This window comes from Rhinolophus sinicus, linkage group LG04, assembly GCF_036562045.2.
Source record: "Rhinolophus sinicus isolate RSC01 linkage group LG04, ASM3656204v1, whole genome shotgun sequence".
NCBI lineage: Eukaryota > Metazoa > Chordata > Mammalia > Chiroptera > Rhinolophidae > Rhinolophus > Rhinolophus sinicus.
In genome coordinates, this window is record NC_133754.1 from 144,447,379 (window position 1) to 144,468,791 (window position 21,413).

Genomic DNA, 21,413 nt, shown 5'->3' on the forward strand with positions numbered 1-21,413 from the left:
TTAACTTTACAGAACCACCAGAGGCCAGGCCTGGTCACCTCCTGGTAACAAGCCTTCACTTTTTAGCTGCCTCAACCCATCAGCCTCACTCAGTGTTCCCCTGATACGTGGGCTCTTTTGCCCAAAGTTCTGATGTCCCTGGGCAAGCTTGAGGCCTAATCTCCTCTATCCTCTGTGGCCCCCAACTTTAGGGTAAGGTAGCTTGGGTGGACTCACCCCCTGTTCTGTTCAGTCCCAGGAAGCCAGAGGGGCTGCAGTACAGCTTGTGTGGGGAGAGGGAGTCGGACCTGATTTTTAGCCTTTGACCATCAGGCTCTGCAGTCAGGCTTCCATCCACGTTCATCCTTCAGCCCCGGGACGGGAAGTTTTCATCTTGCATAAGAAGCAACATCTGCTTGGCAAGCTGTGTGCCTGCCCTGGAGCTAGAGGGGTACTTTTTTTCAGTTCTCACCAAGGTTCCTACTATACTATTCTCCCTCCCTTACTGGCTGGCTCCACCGCTAATAACTTTTCTTCTAAACTCATAGCAGAAGATCAGGGCAGTAAACCTGAGTTAGTGATGAAACATAGGATAATCAGGGTGCAGTCTTCCCTCTTACTGCCACCCTCAAATTGTCTGACTGATTCTCTTAAGGACTCTTTTCCTTGACATGAGGTATTCTTCCTCCACCCCCACCCTATATGAAGATGTGGGTAGTATGGTTTACTAGAACATTATAGTCCCCCAAAGGCTACCTCTCTCCTTTCCAGACCTTCCCTAGATGAGACCAGTTTGAAGGTGGTGGAGGGTAGCCTTCTGGGCACTGTGGTTGGCCCAACTGCTGGTGGTCCACTGAACTCAGAATGCAGGGTCCTTAGCACTCCCTTTGTTCTTAATTCTGAATTTAGTTGATTCCCAGAAAATGGGACCCCACATGGAGATCCACAGAGTCCTCATGAAAAGGCTTCAGAAGTGCTTTTAAACAAAACCATTTGTGATCACATGTGTGGTTCAGACTTTGTTTCCAATTGTTAACTGCTTTCTTTGCTTCTCCATATAGTACCTCTGGGGTTTGCCATATGGCACTATACCTAGAAAAACAGTTCCCAGAGCTGAAGAGGATTCTGCCGCGAACTTTGGCGTGTTGTACGACTTCAATGTAAGTGTCTCCACACAACTGTGTTGTAGGAGGATTCATTTTTTCCTTATTCTGAAACTCTGTGGCATCCTCTTCTGGGGCTGGGTGAAGGTCTTAAGAGAGATGTTTCTGCCCTGTTTAAAAACAATGAAAGAAAGAAGAAAAGAAAGAAAAAAAAGGGAGGGAGGGAGAGAGGGAGGGAGAGAGGAAGGGAAAGAAAAAAGTGAATAGGATTTGAGAATATGATAATATGGTTAAATGGGAATATAGATTACTGAATGATGGGTAAGCTCAGGTTCAAAGACTTCAAACAATATTCTTATCTCTGACTTTGGAAAAGAATAAGGGAAGAGTTTGCAAATGTGCTTTTGCGAAAATCTTGTTGGGAGTCTTAAGAAATCTGAGCTTTTACATTGCATATTAACCTTTTCACTTCCTAAACAAGGCTATTTAGTATTACTGAATAGTCAATACTAAATAAAACTAAATATTAAATACTAAGCAATACTAAATTCTGACTTCTAAATAATACTAAAACGAGGATGACTTGATTGTGGTACCCAAATAAGCATCATTCCACTGTAGTACTAAATTAGTATTCTTCTTTGAGCTCCCCTGAGTGGAGTTGATTGTAATAGCAGAGACTCATTCCAGCCCATTGAAAAATCATCTGGGAGTGTGGTACAAGTCTGTGACATCTATTTAATTCCACACATTTTTAAAATTGTGACCAGATTGGAGATGTTTGAAAGTGTAGAGGATGAGAAAGTAGCAAGGTACAGAGTGGAGAATTGATGATTCAAGGAATTTGTGAAAAGTAGCAAATGAGAATACAATTTTATGTGGACTGGAGAATGACGAGAGGAGAGAAAAACAGTAGTCTTCACGTTCATGGTGTTAATATGCCTGTTTCACAGCTGTTTTGAATTCTACCCTTACCCCCCCCAAATTGTGAGCTTCCTAAAAAGGGGAAGGGACACATTAGCTACATTTTCTTTGAATCCCTTGCTATAATGCTCAATCAATAGAGGCTTAAGGAATGTTGTTGACTGCCAACCTGAGTATAGGGAGGTGGGGGCGGGGGGATGTGTAGAGCCTTGAGATAAGAACCATAGAAATTAATTTATGTGAGCAGTACTAGAAAAATGTAAACTTCCAGTCTCTGAGTAAACAAGGGAAGCTATAAGGCATACTGACAGCTCCCACTTTGTGGCATTTGGAATCTTATATCACCCATCAGTTGGAATTTTCATTTCAAATCAGCATTTATTTATTGAATATAAATATACACTGGTTTTACAAAGATGAATGTGACATGATTCTTGACCTCAAGGTACTCATGACAGCAAAAAAAGGATACACATACTTTTGTATACAAGCGTATACAACATATTATGTACTAAGTTAGAAAAAAGAAAAAAAAAAAGATGCTGGGCGCTCCCAGGAAGTGGTTGTTAATTTTGCTTGGGAAGGTCGGGGTTTCATAGAGGAGATGGACTCTGAGTTAGCTTTTACTTCTTACCTTTCATTTCTCCTTCCTATTACCTTTCACATATTTCATCTCTCTCCTACCCCCACCTTTTCCCCACCCCCTCTCTAATTTAAATTTCAAAAAATTTATCACTGTGCCACCCCGAAACTATTTTGATTTCTCATTCTCTTCCTCTGATGAACAAGATAATAAACTTCCAGTCTGGTTAATACGAATAAGAATTAGTAATATCATTGACATTTTCTGACGTTTAGTCATACCAGAGAAAGGAAGAACTAAAAATATAACAAAAGGCTTTTTGACTTTTAGACAGATTTCTGAAGTTTAAGCACATATGCATTTGTCAAATAACTGAAATTTAAAGTTTTGGGTAAAATGTCCACTTGAGATTTGAAAGATATTAGTCAGTTGCCAAAGAGGAAGAGTAAGGTGGCTTTAAGAGATCTATTCAGGAGTGGAAGGGAGGGTCTAGGAGGTGAATACATGAGGAAGTGAGGGTTTTGGGGCCATAACAGGCTCCCCAGGATTTTATTACTGCCCTTGACAGCCCTCTCAGGTCCAATTTGGTGAAGACCTATAGGGTGAAGGTAGGGGACATTGTGAGCAGTTGCTTCTCTGTTGAGCTTCATATTGGAAGGATGGAACTTCTCCTCTGGGCCCCCCACCCCTGGAAGTAATGCATGGGAAGCTCAGTATTCTGTCACTTATAGACATATATCACAACTCATCTAAATTCACATTAGTTAATAGCAGATAAGTACCATTTGATATATGCTAGGTCAGTCTTTTGTCTTCTCAAAGTCACCATTTACAAAGCACTAGAGTTTTAATCCTTTTATTGAGCACCTAGTGATTGACCTTACTGATCAAGGGGACATGTATTTGATTAAAAGAATAAGAAATAGGGAAATTATCTAATATGTATTTTATGAATCAAATTAGCACAAATGGTATCAGTTAATTCAGTAGAATTAGAAAAATGAGTTTAAGTCAATAAAAAAGGATGTATGTGTTGACAAGCTACTCAGAAACACAAGAATGATGTAGGAATGATAAAAAGGAAGAAACTGTAGTTTTGATATTCTTGTAAAGGAGAGAGAGGGAGGAACTGAGGTGGAATTTGGAAGGAGCTTGAGCTGATATCAGACGGTGAGATCATAAGGGTAAAGATTTGAGCTGTGAAAGGATCTAGCTTCCCAGCTTGAGGGCATTTTGTGCATTACATGTGGATAAATGGCAAGTCAGCTTTGCCTCCTGTGTTCTTCTGATCTTTTTAGTTGTCGGAGGTGGGGGCAGCTCTCATGGGCAAGAGGGGAAAATAAACAGCTATTAATGTGTTCAGCAGGCCCATACATTCCACTGTATAACAACCCATCATGATGAGGATCAATAGTCATTGTTTAGTTGAGGAAATTGGGACTCAGAGAAGTTAGTTTGCCAAAGACAGCACATATAGAGGAGGCACTGAAATTCAAACTAAAATGTGACTTCCGTTAATGTCAAGTTCTTTGTTTTAATCTATAACATATCATTCCAGGCCTGTTCCTCTGCCCTGCCCACTTTTGCCACATCTCCTCCTTGAGGTCTGTCCTCAAGGACTGTCACAGACATTCTGAATGTTAACGAATAGCAGTTTGGTTTCCAGTCTTTCCAGCATCAACAGTTCTTTTAAGTAATGCTCTTCCAAAGGGAGAGTGTCTCCTTTCAGACATAGCTCAATTGTCCTAAGTTTCTCCATCCCTTACTGTATCAGTCACACTTAGGAGAGAAATTCTTGTGATTCACATATGGAATAATTCATATTTTCTTTCATAATTCAAATATTCTAGGAATATTTCAGCAGTTCAGATGCATTTTTATTTTCAGAGTCCTTTTGAATGGGTGATTCATTTTAGGTTTCCTGAGAAATATGGGGGAGTGCCTATAAATGAGAAAGGGGAATAAGAGCAGGAGTAGGAAGAGAGAGTCTTCGAATGGCAAAGCAGGTATGACACCCATGAAGGAGAGAGGGAAGGAAGATTGCGTAGGAAGAGTCTCAGGCAGCAGTACAGTTCTGAAAGATGTCTTAGCCAGGCTCATGGTGAGTCTCCAAGCAAGGATGTTCGTTGGAAGAAACCCATATCACTCAAGAATAACCTGGCTCTAGTATTCCTCACCTGAGGAACTGGCAGAAGGACTCCAGGGGTGTGTGGTCTCAGGATGAACACATCATCATCTCTTGTCATCTATCCAAAGTGGTGGCAGCTGGAAACTGTCTTTTGAAAGAGATCTGAGCAGCACAACCTTTATAACTTCTAGAGGGGTTTGTTGGCTCTGAAACTGTGACTTGGCTCCTCTATTTTAGATCAGAACTGTTGCTGTTACTGTTCTTGTTATCTAGCAACATTAGCATGACCTCTTTGCCACAGCCATTGTCGCAGCCTAGCCAAGGGCTAGCTCAGCAGAGACTGAACTCTAAATCATAAACTATCTCTTGGTGAGGGCAAAAGTATCACCCCAAGCCAGACTGCTAAGTCTTTTGGGGACAAATTTGGGCTTGTAGATTACCGAGTCCACTCAGAGATAGGACTCTTTCCTGAACTAGAGATCGTAAGATTGGAAGGGATGAAGATCTTCTCATCTGTATTCATCTGTATCCATAGTAAGACGCCTTTGAAGACTTCACTGAGCAAAGAGGGAGCCTGCTCAGGCACCTGGATTGGGACTGGCAATATCTATGGGCTTTCCATCCTTGACTCCTATATGTGCTTTATTTCCTTCATGTCCAGCACAGGTCCCTCTGGTCCAGTGCAGATTCAAAGGTTTATGAGGTGTGATTGAAAGGAGAGGCATTTTATATTCTGTTCTAGATCCTAGGTTCTTTCTCTTACTTCAGAGTCTCCTCAGTCTGTTACTCCTGGACTTCTTTGTGACACATCTATAGCTTGTGATAGGAAAGATTCCTGGGTCTGCTTTTAGCTTTCTTGGTATCCTTCTATCCTCTTAAACTTAGACAACTGATTTCTTAGGGTCTGTATTCCTACCAGTGCTTTCTTTGCTTTGGCAACAACTTCTAGTTTTTAGCACCTTCCTCCAGCTGCACCTTGCCAAACCAAAGATGAGCTTTCTTTTTGTCAAAATTTGGAATGCCTGTGATCCTGGTACCATACTTACAAACATGAAAACAGCATCACTTCTTTGAATATGATCACAGAAATTAGTCTTCTATTCATCAATTCAGTAAGCATTTATTGAGCATTGTCTAGGTACCAGGCAGTGTGCTAGGCATTAAGCAAAGGTAAGCCATACCCAACAAGGTCTCAAGCACTTAAAGTCTAGTAGAGAATTAAATAATCACAAAAATAAATGTATTTGCAACTGTGCCAAGTGCTGTGAAAGAAAGGTAAATGGTATAAAGAGAATGTATAGCAGGGAACCTGACCTGGATCATAGGAAAAGTTTTTCTGAGAAAGTAACATTTGAATTGGGCTCTGAAGAGTCAGTACAAGCTCCCAATTTGACAGAAGGGAGAGGTATTATGGGTCATGAGAACAGCAAGTGCAAAGGCCCTGTGTTGAGAGAAGGTTGCCTTACTCAGGGGACTGAATGACAGCTAGTGAAATGAGATCTGAGAATGTGAAGAGGCGTCAGGGGCAGATGGCATTGGAGAGACAGAAAGGTATCAAACCATGTGCGACCTTCTAGAATCTAGGCCATGATAGTTATTTTTTTCTCAGAGCAATTGAAAGTAGTTTAATTGGGTGGTGGGTGGGTAGTGGCATTATCAGACTTGGATTTTGAGAAACTCAAAAGATTGGAGAAAGACAAGATGAATGTGAGGAGACCAAGGAAGAGTCTTATTATTATGATCAAGTGAGAGACTAAGATTGTTTGGAAGAGTTCAGTTTACCTGGTAGGGATTTGCTGATATCTAAATACTGGCTATCAGCCTAATGATTAAAGGCTGTGAGTGATTGAATTAGATTAGAACCTTGCAACCTATTAAATTATATTATATAATACAAATAGCACTAAACCATGAGTCCAGTACATCTGCTATGACAAATAGATTATTTAAATTTGCAAACATTTGAAAGCAATTCAGTAAAAACTTTATTCTATTTTCTAGAATAGTGTATCTCCAATAGATATTATTTGTTTATGAACTATACTTGAATATTTGAATCTTGAATATTTGAATCTTAAATATTTGAAATAAAATGTGTGCTGCTTATATGGGATTGAAAATTACTGAATATAGTTCATTTTTTTCTAAGTAGTCTCAATATTTTCTCTACTTTCAAAAACTAGTTTTATTTGTTCAAAAACTTCTTAAATAGATACTGCTAAGGTAATTCTCAGCATAAACTGTGTCCAGATGACAACACCCATTTCTTTTCATGTATGAATTCACAGTACTTTGTTCTTCATGACTTCAGAGAACTAATGGGCAGCCTTGCAAGTCCAGAAGTCAAAGAACAACAAACCCCCATAATGAATGCTTTTGATGTCTACTTTGTGAAACAAAAGAAGACCAATTTTCCTATGTGGGAAGAAATCATACACAGCAGCTCATTTTATAGCACTGAGATGTGTCATTTTGTAGGCGTTTTAGGCAATTAGACATTAGAAAAAATTAAGGAGTTTTGCCAGCTTTAGTGTTTCTCAGACTTTTTTTTGGTGTTTTGATTCATTAAATCCCAACATGAGATTGTTATTGTCATGTTACTATCTTGAATGATTTACTCTGTTTTATTAAAATGGGTAGTAGGGAGCAGAAAAACAGAAAAGAGTGGTTTAGTTGAAAATTTAAAGGAACTAAAACTAACTGAGGATTGCTAATGACCACCAGAAAGCAACTTCTCTTTTCATTCAGTCATTCCACAAACATCAATTGAATGTCAGATGCTGGGAATAAACGATAACTATTATTATTCCCTGTCCACAGGGAGCTTATGGGCTAATCGGATGTGCCATACAATGTGACAGTGTCAAGCTAACAGATATGTGCCCTGGGCACATGGAGGCATAATAGAGGGAGGATTCGGTGTCAGAGTTTACCAGAGTCCTGAGAGGACCCAGTAAACAGTAACTCCATTTCCCATTTCAGTTCTGAATGATTTGTTGGAGAAGAAGAAGCAGATGGGCATCAAAATTCCACATTCATTATTAATAGAGACCAAATTAGAGCACCAATCTGGGACTCTTAGCCAAATGGTCCTGCTAATATGGAATCCCAGATTAGTCCAACTTACCCTGGGGACAGCTTATTTCCTAGAGGAAGAAGGTTATATTTGAGCTAGGCAAGCCCAGTTAATTTATTTGAAATTTACTAATCAGAGAAGTCACTATACTTCCGTTGTGGTGGAGTGAGTGAAGAAGTAGAGGAGGGACTGGGGAATATTTCATCTGTTGGAGCTCTGTGCACCTGAAGGAAATACTGAGAGACAGGAATAACCATTTCCCCATAACAACTGGCTCTGGTCTAGAGGTCAGTAAAGGATTTACAGAGGCATCTTGAACTAGATTTAAAGGACACATAGGAATAAACTAGGCTCTAGAATGGGTAGAGCAACTGGGAACAGTATTCCAAGCAGAGAGACCAGTATGCACAATGGCATAGAGGCACAAAATGGTGCTGTGCACTGAATACCAACTAGTGATTCAGTGAAGCTGGTATTTGGGAGACAGTAGAGTAGTGAAAGATGAGTGTGTTATACCTCCCCCCCAAAAAAAAGGAGGGTCTAATCAGGGAGGACAGATTCATTCATTATGCAAAAGAGTCAGACTTTATTTGATAGGCAGTGGAGAGCACAAGGGTTTTGAAGTAGGATGGTCAGAATTATCCTTTAGAAGAGTCTTTGTGACTATGGGGTGAGGTTGGTTGGACTAGGTGTGAGATGGAAGCAGAGAGACCTCTAACTAGCAGTGGTGTGCAGAGAAGGGATCAATATCAGATATGTTAGTGAGGCAGGAACTACAGAACTTAGTGAGTGATTGCATGTGAATTATGGGTAGAAATGGGAAGACAATGAAAATATCCAAGTTTCTGGTGGCGATGCCTGGGTGAGTTGATGGTGCCATTCTCTGGGATAGGAGGAAGAAGCAAGTTTGATGGAAATTGTTGGAATGTTCTAAGTTTAAGGATCCGTGGAATATCCAAGTGGAGTGAGTTGTGAATAGGGCATTAGGCATAGGATCTAGAATTCCCACCATTAGTGTTAGTTGTGGACCATGCACAAAAGGCAAATGGAAGTGCTTTTTACAGAAGCTGGCAGTTAAAAATGCAGTGTAGCATGATGAAAAGAACTCAAGTTATGTGATTTAGACAGACCTGGGGTTTTGAGTCCTGCCACATACTGCCTATTAACTGCACATATTAACAACCAATCTGAGCCTTTTTATTGTCATGTGTAAAATCATGGCACATGTCATTGTCATGTGTTAAATGAGATAATGTCTGTACAGTATTAGCACAATGTCTGGTACATGGTAGATGCCTCATAAATGTGTCTTTCTTTAAATGCATACTCAAGTACTTAGTTCATGTAAATGTCCATTTCTTGGAGGGACAAGAAAACAGGAAGCGGGTTCCCTGATAGCGAGAGCAAGGTATCTACAAGGCAGCAAAGGGAAGGAGGCAGCAGTAATGCCACCTGTCTGAGAAGGAGGAAGAAGGACAAGGGCACCAATATGTAGATGGGCAGCAAAAGAAACTGTCTACTTCACAGCTTTTTGAGGGCCAGAATTCACTGTCTGTTGACAGGTAGAAGTTTATCCCCTGTGCTGAAAACTAGATCTGCTAAGACTCAGCCTAGCTTCCTCTTTGTAACTGACACACTCCCTTGCTAAGAGCCATGTAATATCTGTTTACTAACTCTGGATCTGGGTTGAAGCAAAAGGAAAGTAAACTCAATGGTGAGCAGAGAATGAGGTGGAAGCTTGGTGATTCAGATTGGGGAGAAGGAGGGTCTGGACATGGGCTAGATCTCAACATGTATCCCATAAGTGCCAGGTTAGCTGCTGTTCTTATGAAGCTAGTTGAGCTTTGTTTCGGATGTTGTTAGCCTTTCACTTCTTGCTTTTGTCCTGTATTAAGTGATATCACCTACCTTTCATCTATACTTGAAACTTTGCTTTTTTACCACTAAGGTGTAAGTGGCTGTTAACAACTCGAAAAGAAGTCAATATACACCCCAACTTGTGTAGTACCACTCCCGCTTCACATACCCTCAGCAGGCATGGTTCAGAAGTCCTATTTTTTTGTTTTTCCATCAGTTTTGACTTCATGATTTTTTAAATCAAAGTAATTGTCTGATAATAACTGCAAATTAGAGAGAGTTGTTAAGGATGATGAAAGTCATTTACCATCCTGGGGAGAGAGTGTTTTCTTCAGAGTGAGTATTTATTTATAGTCATGAGAAACACCAAAGGAATGGAGTTCTAATATTATTTTAGGTGATAAATACTTAAGAAGAGAGTATTTGGTTTTCAGACCTCTTTTCAGGGCATCTATCATCCAGTCTCCTACTCAATCTAAGTATGTAGTATTTGGCAAATAGTAAGTTGTCAGTAATTGTTAGTTATATAAATAAATACATGAGTTGTTTCCTAGAGACCATACCATCAGAAGATTCTCTTTGTTGTGGAAAGGTGTTGGTGACTATAGCCTAGACCAGCTGCAGCATTTGAATAGAAATGAGAGTCTTAATAGATGATGCAGAAGCATGGAACCCAGAGTTGGACAGGACTTTTCTATGCTCATTTGAAACTTGGCTCTGACTGTTGTTTCTCTGTCACAGATTTTGGGGTGGGAGAGAGCTCCCGCAGGGAAAGCCGAGCGTGCTGACATGGAAACCGAATAGAACCTTGGCTGGGTTTGGAGTCATTGCTATTTTAGTCACTTCCAGATGTCTGCTGTTGGAGTTTTAAAGAAAAGGGAAAGATGTGTGGAGCGTGGTGGGCCGGCTGGGTGGAAGGGGAGGGGTGTTCCTCTTTTAAGCCTTTCAACTCATGTTTAAAGCTGCCCCCCAAGATGGATTGGATAAAGCCTTGAAATTGTGCTCCTCAATAGTACATTTTTCATTTACACACTTGACTGCATATGTAGTAACAGGCAAACTGAAGAAGACTTTGTAAAATAATCAGGATTCCCAAAAAAAAACAGGACCCTACCACTTTGGATGTGATCTAATAGTTATAAAGTGCCAGCCATTGAACATATATTGAATGGTACATACAGCAAATGAGCTAGCTGCCCCAGTAGCTATTGTGCTAACCTCACAAACTCACCAGGTGCTTGTTAGATATCTCCTTTCTCCTTTCAATGTTATTTTGAGGTGTCTTTTAATCTTAATACTGTCATTATGAATTGCAAAAAGATGTCAGGTTTTAATGTGTACGCATGTGGAGATGAGGCCCTCTGAAATGTTTTCAAACGGGGTGTCCAAGTCCTTTCTAAGCAGTCCTGGCAGCACCAGGGAGCAGTCCAGGGGTATGGGTTAAAAGTCCCTGCTGGGTTAATAGGGTTTCCTTGTTTCGTTGTTTTCCTGGGAGGGTATAGGCACCAGCATGACACAAGGCCTGGTAGACAAAGAAAGCACAGGAGAAGTAGTATCGCACAATGGTACTGGATTTGAATTAGACCCAGTTCAAGATCTGTCACTTACAAGCTATGTGAATTTGGACAAGATACTTCACATCTCTAAGACAGTTTTTTCATCTGAGTTGGACAGGGAGAGGGGATGAGAAATAACACTCCTTCCCTTGTCTACCCAGGTTGTGATCTAACCAAAAATAAGGCAAAGGGTAAGACAGGTAGAGGTCAACAAGTTACCTTTATTATTGTTAAAGCTGTTATTAAAGAATGTGGTATCGTTTTATGGGTAAGTGGGCTTCCCAGCCAGGCATTTGTATCCAACAACCTTAAACCAGGATAGGCTTCCCCCTGCAGGGGCAGAGCACAACGTATGCTCTCTCAGGTGGAGGAAGATAGGTGATCCACATCGTCCCCATTTGTTCATCCACACTCTGCTCTCAGATTACTTTCTCCTCCCCGGGGCTAGCGTGAGGCCATGGAGAAAGGCTGGAGGTATTACATTTATGGGTCTTCTCCACGTGGAAGGGAACATCAAGAGTTGAGGAAAAGTATTTCCCCTGACAGTATCACCTTCATTGGATTCTTCTCAGGATTCTGTGAGATGAAGTAAGGTGTTCAGCAAATGCTTAAGTGCTCAACAAAACTTACTGATCGGTATTATTCCTGCAACCATTATCGCTCAGTGTCAGGGCGGTAGCAAGGAAATGAGGTAAGGGTCAGATGCAAGGACAAATAGAGGAGTTTGGAAAATGATATGTTATACTTATGGGGAAAAAAATAAACAGTTCAGGATATCTGTAGTCTAGTACCTATACCTACCTGGTTCTGTTATTGTTGCCCTGGGATAGCAGGGCCAGTCTGACTGTTCTAGACAGGGTAGAAGGAGATTGGATTTAAAATACATGAGAGGGAGCAGAAACCTTAACTTGATGAATGTAAAAGATGTCCTGGAACCAAGTATAGGGAAAGCCTGCCACTGATTATTCTTCTGGGTCTTGCGCAGTTGGCCAATCCATGTCTATTTGGTTTCCTATCTTGGACACAAAATTAGCCCATTTGCTTCCCCTCTTTGAGGTTCCCACTCATTGTTTAGCCCCAAATTTTCTTTTGGGTTTATTTTTCTCTTGAGCTGAAAAAAAAAAAAATGCAGACACAGGCAGATGAGGTGCAGGGAGGCACTTTAGTTTTTATCCACACCCCACTCATCCTATCCCAACCCTACTTATACCCATGAGCTCTTCCGAGGTATTCTAGATCTGCTAATTTTTACAGAGTATTAAAAAAAAAATTGCTGCAAATTTTGAAAGCAATAATTTTCTCAGATCTCGGCCTCTAATTTGAGTTAGGCACAATCTTTGTTTAACACAGTTTTCTAAATTACTTCTCTTCATTCTTCCTCTAGAAATTAGCTTCCAGGGCATTTCCTCCTCTTCCCAATCTCCTCTTCCACCCTTCCTGTCCCACTATTCCTCCCTTCTTCAACAGGAGTCTTCAAAGTCCCTGGCTTATTATACATGATGTTCAAGTCAGCCAGCTGGATTTTCTAAGATTCAGGGGTGACTCACTTGATCTCGAGAGGAAGCCCCACATCGACAAGTTAGTGTCTCCTTGTTTCCCACAGCATAGTCATTTTAAGTTATTGCCAGAAAGATGAAGTCAGAGAGAAGCTGGGGAAGTAGATATACAGTAATACGGAAACAATGCTTCAATGCTGAGAGTGAAAAACACAATGAATATGAAGAATACTATAAAGGAAGCAGCATCAGAATAAGCCAATGTTGGGAAATGGTGATTCCAACCCCAGTAGATAACTTTTAGGAGGGAGCATGTAATTACATGAATAAACATGCTTGTGATGGGAGAATACTGTAGTAGTCTCCATGAATAGAAGGTTGTGCAAATTGGTTCCAATGTCATCTCACCTGTTTCTTGCCTGAGGTAAGACATGGCTTCTGTGGTTTAGGAGAACCAATCCAACTGTGGCTCAGGTGACTGGGAGTGGACACCTGCCATAACACACTGAGGAAGCCTGTTTCAGATCCTCCCCCCAGTATTAAGCTCTGGAAACTGTAAATCTAACGACACCGTGAAGTGTGTTTGGATGTTTTAATCAGTGGGCATTTCATGGTAATGGCTCCACAGTTGAGCAAACCTATACTTGATTAAAAATGTGGTCTATTTAGAAGTCCCTGAATTTCAAGTAAACCAAGAAGCTGCCAATGAATGTGGCAGCTGAAACATTCACTCTGTGAAGCACAAACAGTGGGGCCGGTGTCAGTGCCAACTCCCAAGTTTGAAAATTAATGTCATTTTGTTATTCCTCTTAAATGCCGATATTTCGTTCTTTAAGTTGATGTTTACAACATCTGCTAAGTGGCTTTCTTGTTGGATTTTAGGGTTTAGCGCAATACTCTGTCCTCTTCTATGGCTACTACAACAATCAACGAACAATTGGAGTGCTGAATTTCAGATTGCCACTCTCCTATTTTCTAGTGGGGCTCGCGTGCATTGGATACAGCTTTCTGGTTGTCCTTAAAGCGTAAGTTTCATTGGTCTCTTGGGAAGCAAGCAATGATTTCTGGAATCAAACGGGAGAAGGGATATCATTTTGTTTTTTTTCCTGTTTCATGTTTAGAGGATGCCGAGTCTATGAGATAAAATGTTTTAATACTGACACTAATATAATATCATGACATCCTTCAAACAAAGGGTTGAATACAAGCACAGGCCTTTGGGTCATCTCACTGGGCTGCACTGATAGTAGTTGCATGCCTATCCTACGTTGAAGCTTCTTTTTTAAATGTGCCTTTTTATACTTTAAAGTATAAATCAATGTTGCAAACAAGACAGGGAAACAGCTGCTGACCCCTCTTTTTTGGGTGCAGAGAGGTTTGTGACTTGCAGAATCAGTTCAACAGGCAGAATCTGTTGTTCTCTGTTCATTTTTTTAAAAAAGCCAGAATAATCACTCATCCAAAAAATTTCAGCTACATAAGACAGCAAAAACAAATGGCCCCCAACAAAACTGTCATGATCAACCGCATAATCATGGCCTGTCTTGGAAAAGGATTTATTAGAGCATGAGGAAGAATTTCATGGGGGAACTGATGAAACAGCAGTTCATTTTTCCCCCTGACTGAAATATATTTCTAATTTTCCCCTTAAAGACACTGCAGAAACCTAACACAGTCATTTGGAGCTATGAATAATCTATCCTTTAGCCAATTTTCTGAACTAGCTTAGGAGAAGAGTTGAAACACCTAATGTCTCAACCCTTTTACCTGACTCTGCATAGGGTGAATTGGCCATTTCAGGGAAGGACCACTGCCTGAGGGTCCAAATCACCCTGAGCAGGAGCTCTCTGGGTGGGTGACGCACTTTGTGTCTTGTTCTTTTCAAACTTACTGGTGCCACCAAAGAACACTGTCATATTCAGTTCTTAAGCCCTTTCAGGAGTTGAAAAAAGCCTTAGTGGAGACCCCACATCTAAAATATTTATCTATCTGTCCAATCAGAGATCCTAAATATTAGGTATCTGTGTATCTGATATAGTACTACCACGTTCCCAAATCTAAGCTATTTCTAGTCTTTAACAATTATGATTTAGCAAGATTAAAGTCAAGGGTATCAGTTATAGGGGCTTCATGAGTATTATTTCTGTGTTGGTCCCTCGGTCTCCATAGTCACCTATGGAGAAGCTTGTTTTTGTATGTCCAGTCACTCAGCTTCTTTCAGTGACTCTGCAGGGACTGTGTATCCTGGTGGGCTCTCAGGCCGGTTTGCATGGATTCAAATCCCAGCTCTACCATGTACTTAAAGGCCTTTGACAAATTGCACAAGTGCTCTGTTCTCTAGTTTCCCATCTCTAATAGAGTTGTAATTATGCCTTGATCTTAGGATTGCCATGGGGACTAAATGAGCTAATACATACAAAGCACTTAGACCATGTTTGGCTGGTGGTAAGTAATTGACAAATGTTAATAATTTAATTAGGATTACAATTCATAGGCTTATTGAAAAATGAAACAAAGCCAGCATGGTAGCAGTTGAGGTTACTTGATAGCCTCAGTGGCAGGGCAGTCACATATGGTTATGCTGTTGTACATTAATGGATCTGTGTATTTATTACAATAATTTTCTGGCAGATGAATTTAAAGTTTATAGAGCAGCATTGTATAAAGAAATACAAGATGAACCACACATCTCGTTTAAAATTTTCTAGCAGCCATATTAAACAAATACATAGGTAAAATTAATTTTAAGAATATGTTTTATTTAATTCAATACATCAAAAGTATTATTTCAACATATAATTAAAATAAAATTATTATCAAGCTATATATGTATATGTGTATATATATATGTACATATATATATGTATATATATATGTACATATATATATATATATATATATATATATATATATATATAGTACTAAAGCTTTGAAATCTTGTGTGTATTTTACACTATCACATTTCAAGTGTTTAGTAACCAAAGGTTGCTAGTGGTGATCATATTGGATAATGTAGGTCTAGAGGAAATGGCGACTTTTTCTAACTAGCTCAAAGATGCCATTTAGGCTAGCTGCAGGGAACCAAGTCCACATTTTCCCCCTCAAAGTCATTCATATTACGCCAACCAAACCAACCTGGCTTTGGACCCTCCCTTCGGCATGGACCTTTGGTGGTTTGATACCTGACTGGCCAGTGGTTTAAACTCATTGATTTGTATAGCAAGATAGTTACAAAACAATTCATGACTCCCACTCAACTCCTAGCCATGGGGATAAGGCTTGGTGGAAAAAGAATTGATGAGATATAAATGATTGTACAGAGCCACTTATCATCTCCTCCCACCCCAATAGAATATATTCATGGAATAAACTTGAGTGGCTTTATGGGATACATTACTCAAATCAAGTAGAAGGGAACCGGAGTTCTAAAATCAATTAGACGGACTTTGTCATCTTGACCATATTGTTTGTCTCAGCATTCTTATCCACAAAATGGTGGCAAATATCTATTTTTAATTACCTAATGGGAACATTGGAAGGTAATGATGAGGTAGAAACCCAAGAAAGTACTTTGAGGTTTTAAAATAAGGCGACTAACTTTGTTGACTCAGGACTCTCCTGGTTTTAGGACTGAAAGTCTTGTGTCCTGGAAACCCACTCAGTCCCTTGCAAACCAAGATGCTTGGTCACCCTAATTTTAGGCCCTTCCTTCCCTTCCTTCCTTCCTTCCTTCCTTCCTTCCTTCCTTCCTTCCTTCCTTCCTTCCTTCCAGGACAGTGTACATTACTAACCACATCAGAAGCTTAGAAATCTTCAAAATTACATACATACTAAGTCAAACTAATACAGTATAATATAAAGTTACATAACATAGAGACTATCAGCTCCTTCATATGCTGTCCTCCTCAGTTTGAAGTTCTGTATCTCAAGGTAAAGGCATTTTAATTTCAAGATCTAATTGTTCCTATTAAAAGCAATGCTCTGAGCTAAAAATTCAGGCATATTTCAGAGCAGTAATCTACTGGAACAACTGAATCATTCAGGGCAGGCACCTCTTAATGAGAAACCTCTTGCTGTCTATTTTATCCCAACAGGCTTTTCTAAGACTTTTCCCTATGTAGGGTTCTTTGAGATTAGATATACTTTTTCTGTTTATGAATCTGGTCGTAATAATACAGACTAGGCTAACAAGCATATCATTGAATATTTAAATAGCGTGCCATGTATAAGCCTCAAATAGTATTATAAATCTTGTCCACATAGCCTACTATATATATATATACACATATATATATACATATATATACATGTGTGTGTGTATATATACATATGAACTTATATATAACTACTATATAAAATAAACTTATATATAACATAAACCAGCCTCAACAAATGCATATAAATATTTTTAAATTTGAAAAAATGGGAATATAGTCATCTATTAACCTCTAAACATTATATAATAGGTATTAGTTTCATCATTTTACAGATAATGAAATAATATTAGTGATACTAAATGACCTTCCCAGAGCCATTTGACTATAGGACTTATTCGAACCTAGATTTTTCTAGTTCAAAAGGCATTTTCTACCCAGTACGCTGTACCACCACTTTGTATTGTGCTTCTTCTTACACATGCTGATTTGTTCCTGCCATCAATCTTTTACACTTCGTTGAGCAGGTATTATTTATTCCTATTGTATAGATGAAGAAATTAAGGTTCAATCGAGCTTGATGATTCGATTAACCTCAAATAGCCAGCAAATTTTAGAACTGAGTTTTGAACACCATCCTTTAATTTTAGCACTTTTCCTCTATTCTCCAATGAGGATACCTCTACGGTGATAAGGTTAAGGACCTGCTTCTATCTTGACCTGGGTTGCCTTTTTAATTCTATATTAAAATCGTCCCTTGCTTGTTGCCAAGTTCCTTTGGAGTTATATGAACTTGATATAACTCCTGTAGTTAAAAGTTTTGTGAAGAAAAAAATGAAACTTATCAAAACTATGTCTTTGTCTTACAAGACAAGATAATGATAAAATCATGGCTGACCTCACATCACATTTTTAAATAAGTGAAAATAATTTTCTCCCTTCTACTTAGATGTTCAGTGCCTCTGTCCTCTTTCTTTTCACTTCTTTTGTACCTGCTATTCAGACAGCTATTATTTTCCTGATATTTTACTTAAAAGTCTTCCATGTCTCTTGACATCCCTCCATAGGATCTTAGCCTTAAAATTATCTCTCCTTCCTCCTCCCAATTAAACCATACTTTGCTGCAGGAATCTCAGTCTCAGAGAAAAGCAGTCATAACTCCTCATAGACTCCAGTCTAATGTGTTACTTCTTGAAGACATTTTCACTGGAGCTAATAATGTTGAAGTTGCTAATGATGGATTTCAGACCCTACAGCAGGCTATGAAAGGGTAAGTGGGGCTTGCCTATAGGGCAGGAAGTCCTGAAAAATCCCACAAAGGATATGAGTGTCTGCTCTTCCTCAAATTGTGGTTGAACTTGTTTGAGAAATGCCAGGATTTTCTGCTTCCAGCAGAAAAGTGATGAGGTCTGAGAAACTTAACATCCCCATGTTCCATGTCATATTACTGCTTAATGAACTGCACTTATGAGGTCTGACAATTAAGTTAGTGAACTTGCCACCGTGCGTGTGCTTACATTGGCATCACTGTATAAACAGCTCAGTAAGGTTTCATAAACTTGGTATATCAATGTCTCGCAGCTGTATTCATGTCGATTAGGAAATTCAACATTGAAAAATACTCTCCTTGCAAGAATGGACTGAGGACAGTAGTGATCCAGGATGAATGGCAACCATCGATGAAGTGAGACGATATTGTCGAAACCTGAAAACCTGCCTATCCTGATGCCAAGTACAGAACTGAATATCAATAGCATAACAAGTATATGATATGTATTGTACCATGTGACAGCTTTTTATGCTGTATTTATTTGATGAGGCTCTTTCACGTGCTAAGTTTACTTCCAGAATCACAACTCATGTATTCATGCATTCATTAAATAACTACTTATGAGCACTTACTATAGGGCATCTGGGGAGTCATCCAGTGTTTGCGGTTAATGGTGAACAAAAAAAGTTCCCATTTTCATAGTGCTTAGTTGGGGAAATAGATTATAAACTAAGGAATAACCAGTAGTTATGGCCAATAAACTATGCCTTTATATTTTTATGTTATCCTTTAGAGTCAAATACGTGCTGCAGTTTCTTCTTTCTCAAGAATGTACGACATGTATTTAGGCTAGGCCTTGCCATATATTTTTTTCCTTGTGCACTTGTCTTATCCTGTAAGCATCTGGAATGTTGCTTTCTACCTTCCTTTCAATGCCTTTCCTCTTCCTGACTTTCATTTTAGCAGATGCTACGTTACAGTGACCCTGTTGGTTTAGGGTTTATGAAAGCATTTATTTAATATATTAAAAATGTTTCCACACAATGACCAAATGACCCTAATGCGTACATGGAGATGTAAACTTGCAACCCAAGGCAAGAAAGTCAGTATAAAACCCTAGGCAGAGGCAGAAACAATTTCTTTCCGCAACCTGCCAGCAAAGCAAACGGTATGTCGTGGTTGCTTCACAGATATGGTAGTCCAAAACTATAGCTCCCTTGAAAAAGAAAAAAAAATTCATAAGGATGTACATTGTTTTCTTCCATAGACAAGGGATAGGGCTGTATGTGGAATATTTTATAGCTACCAGGGCCATCTCTCAGCAAAAAATGTGTGGTGAGCAGTTTGTCGTCGATATCCTTCTTTACTCCTTTCAATTTTTCACTCCCTTTCTTGCCAATTCCCACATGCTGGATGTTCCCAGTTTTCCTGTCCAGCTTGAGTTTTCTTCTCTGGGAGGCCACCTACAGCTACAGAATTTTACCAGTGATAACATTTTATTCCAAACATATCTGTCAAGTTTCCATTTTCACTCGAGGTCCAGCCCATTGCTCAGTGACAGTGCAAAATAGATGGTGGCATCTTAATCAAATAAATATTTTTCTTCCAAGGTTAAACCACGGAAAATGTTTGATTTCCACCCTTTTTGACTTAAGAAAAGGCACTTAATATGGTTTAACATATCTCATGGTGTCTTAGCTTGGGCACCAGAGTAAAGTAGAAACCTAAGCCTTTGACCTACCTCCGTGGTTTACTGCTGGATAATGCACTGTACATCACTTTATAATTTTAACCCTCAGCTTCCCCATCTGTAAAAGAGAATAATGTTAATGACTTTGACCTCTTGCTAAGTTTTTGAGAAGGACAAATATAATAACACACATAAAGACCATTTGCAAAGGGTAAAGTGATAGAGTGATGTAAGGAATAATTGTATTTGGTTATTGTTCAAAACATGTTAGCCCCTTTAAAATATATAAACCTCCGTAATGGGTGGGGACAGTGGGGGAATTTAGATGACCTTGTGGGTACCTGCCAACCTTTGATGTCAGCTTTGTGTCATTGTGCTCCTTTCTTTTTTGGTTCCATATCACTATAATATTTTTAAAAAAACAAAACCTTATGGAACCATTTTATAATATGTGTCATATGAAATTTCTATCTTGTTATTTATAGTGATAAGAGAAAAAAAAAGGAAGTGCAGTAAGTAGAATACACTACCACTAAATAAACCTGTAAGTAAATGCATTTTAAACTCTCCAAGCAAATATTTTTTAAGTCACTAATTAGAACATATGTAACCACTTGGCATATATAAAATCCCGAGTTTTGGTTAAGAGTTGTAAAGTATGGAGAAATTTCATGCGTTCAGTGTAATCCCTCTTTGGGAGGAGACTCCAGGGGGAATTGAAATATATGCAGGAGTTTCCTGATCTGACCTTGGTTAGTCCATTCCGAGGCTTCAAGGGGTCTGAGCCTATCCATATTTTTTTTTTTCCTGGGGAGGAATCCAGTGGTTTTCTTCATATTTCTAAAGAGATGCTCATCCCACAAAAGGTTTAAAACCAAGTATATGAGGCTAAGAAAACAGTTTAGGGAAACAAAGAATATGTATTTTCATATAACCTATTTAATTCTTAAAATCATTAATGCTTAGTAGTCTTTTAAGCTTGAAGACCTGGAAAATTCACAGTTTAAAAACAAAATTTAAGTATAAACTTCTATTTTCTGGTTATTAAGAGCAATTTGTTTGAAAATATATGTCTTTTAGATATTGCTTCTCCAATTTACCTATAATTATATTTAGCCACCCTCTACTCTCTCCCTTTCTCTTTTGTATTCTGGTTGCTGGATTAAACTTCTGTTTTTACAGAATGACCCAAAATATTGGTGATGATGGTGGTGATGACAACACTTTCAACTTCAGCTGGAAGGTGTTCACCAGCTGGGACTTCCTGATTGGCAATCCTGAAACAGCAGACAATAAATTCAATTCTATCACAATGAACTTCAAGGTAAAGGTGCCAACTTCAAGAGCCTTTTCTTTGTATTTCCAAGAGTAAAATTGGAGCTGTTACATATAGTTTATCTAGTGAAGTATCTTGACAATTAAAAGAAAGATTAATTCATCATTTCTGCCTACCAGGATCTGGGCAGTGTTCTGATTATGACTGGAAAATATCTGATGACCCATGGCAGCATTATTTCTTCTCTAAATTTGGTATGCAAATAATGCCATTGGCTTGAAACAGGCAACAGTTACTGGTGGTAATCAGAATCGGATATTT

General features: G+C 39.1%; 1 protein-coding gene across 5 annotated transcripts in view; it reads left to right on the forward strand.

Moving 5' to 3' along the window:
- Positions 1-21,413, forward strand: part of TMC1 (transmembrane channel like 1) — a 241,737-nt gene that overhangs the window by 185,613 nt on the left and 34,711 nt on the right. For all 5 annotated transcript variants that reach the window (XM_019736716.2, XM_074330564.1, XM_019736715.2 and 2 more), the window contains 3 exons: positions 1,041-1,139; positions 13,585-13,727; positions 20,999-21,140. In XM_019736716.2, coding sequence (XP_019592275.1) covers positions 1,041-1,139; positions 13,585-13,727; positions 20,999-21,140 — 384 coding nt within the window. The remainder of the gene's footprint in view (positions 1-1,040; positions 1,140-13,584; positions 13,728-20,998; positions 21,141-21,413) is intronic.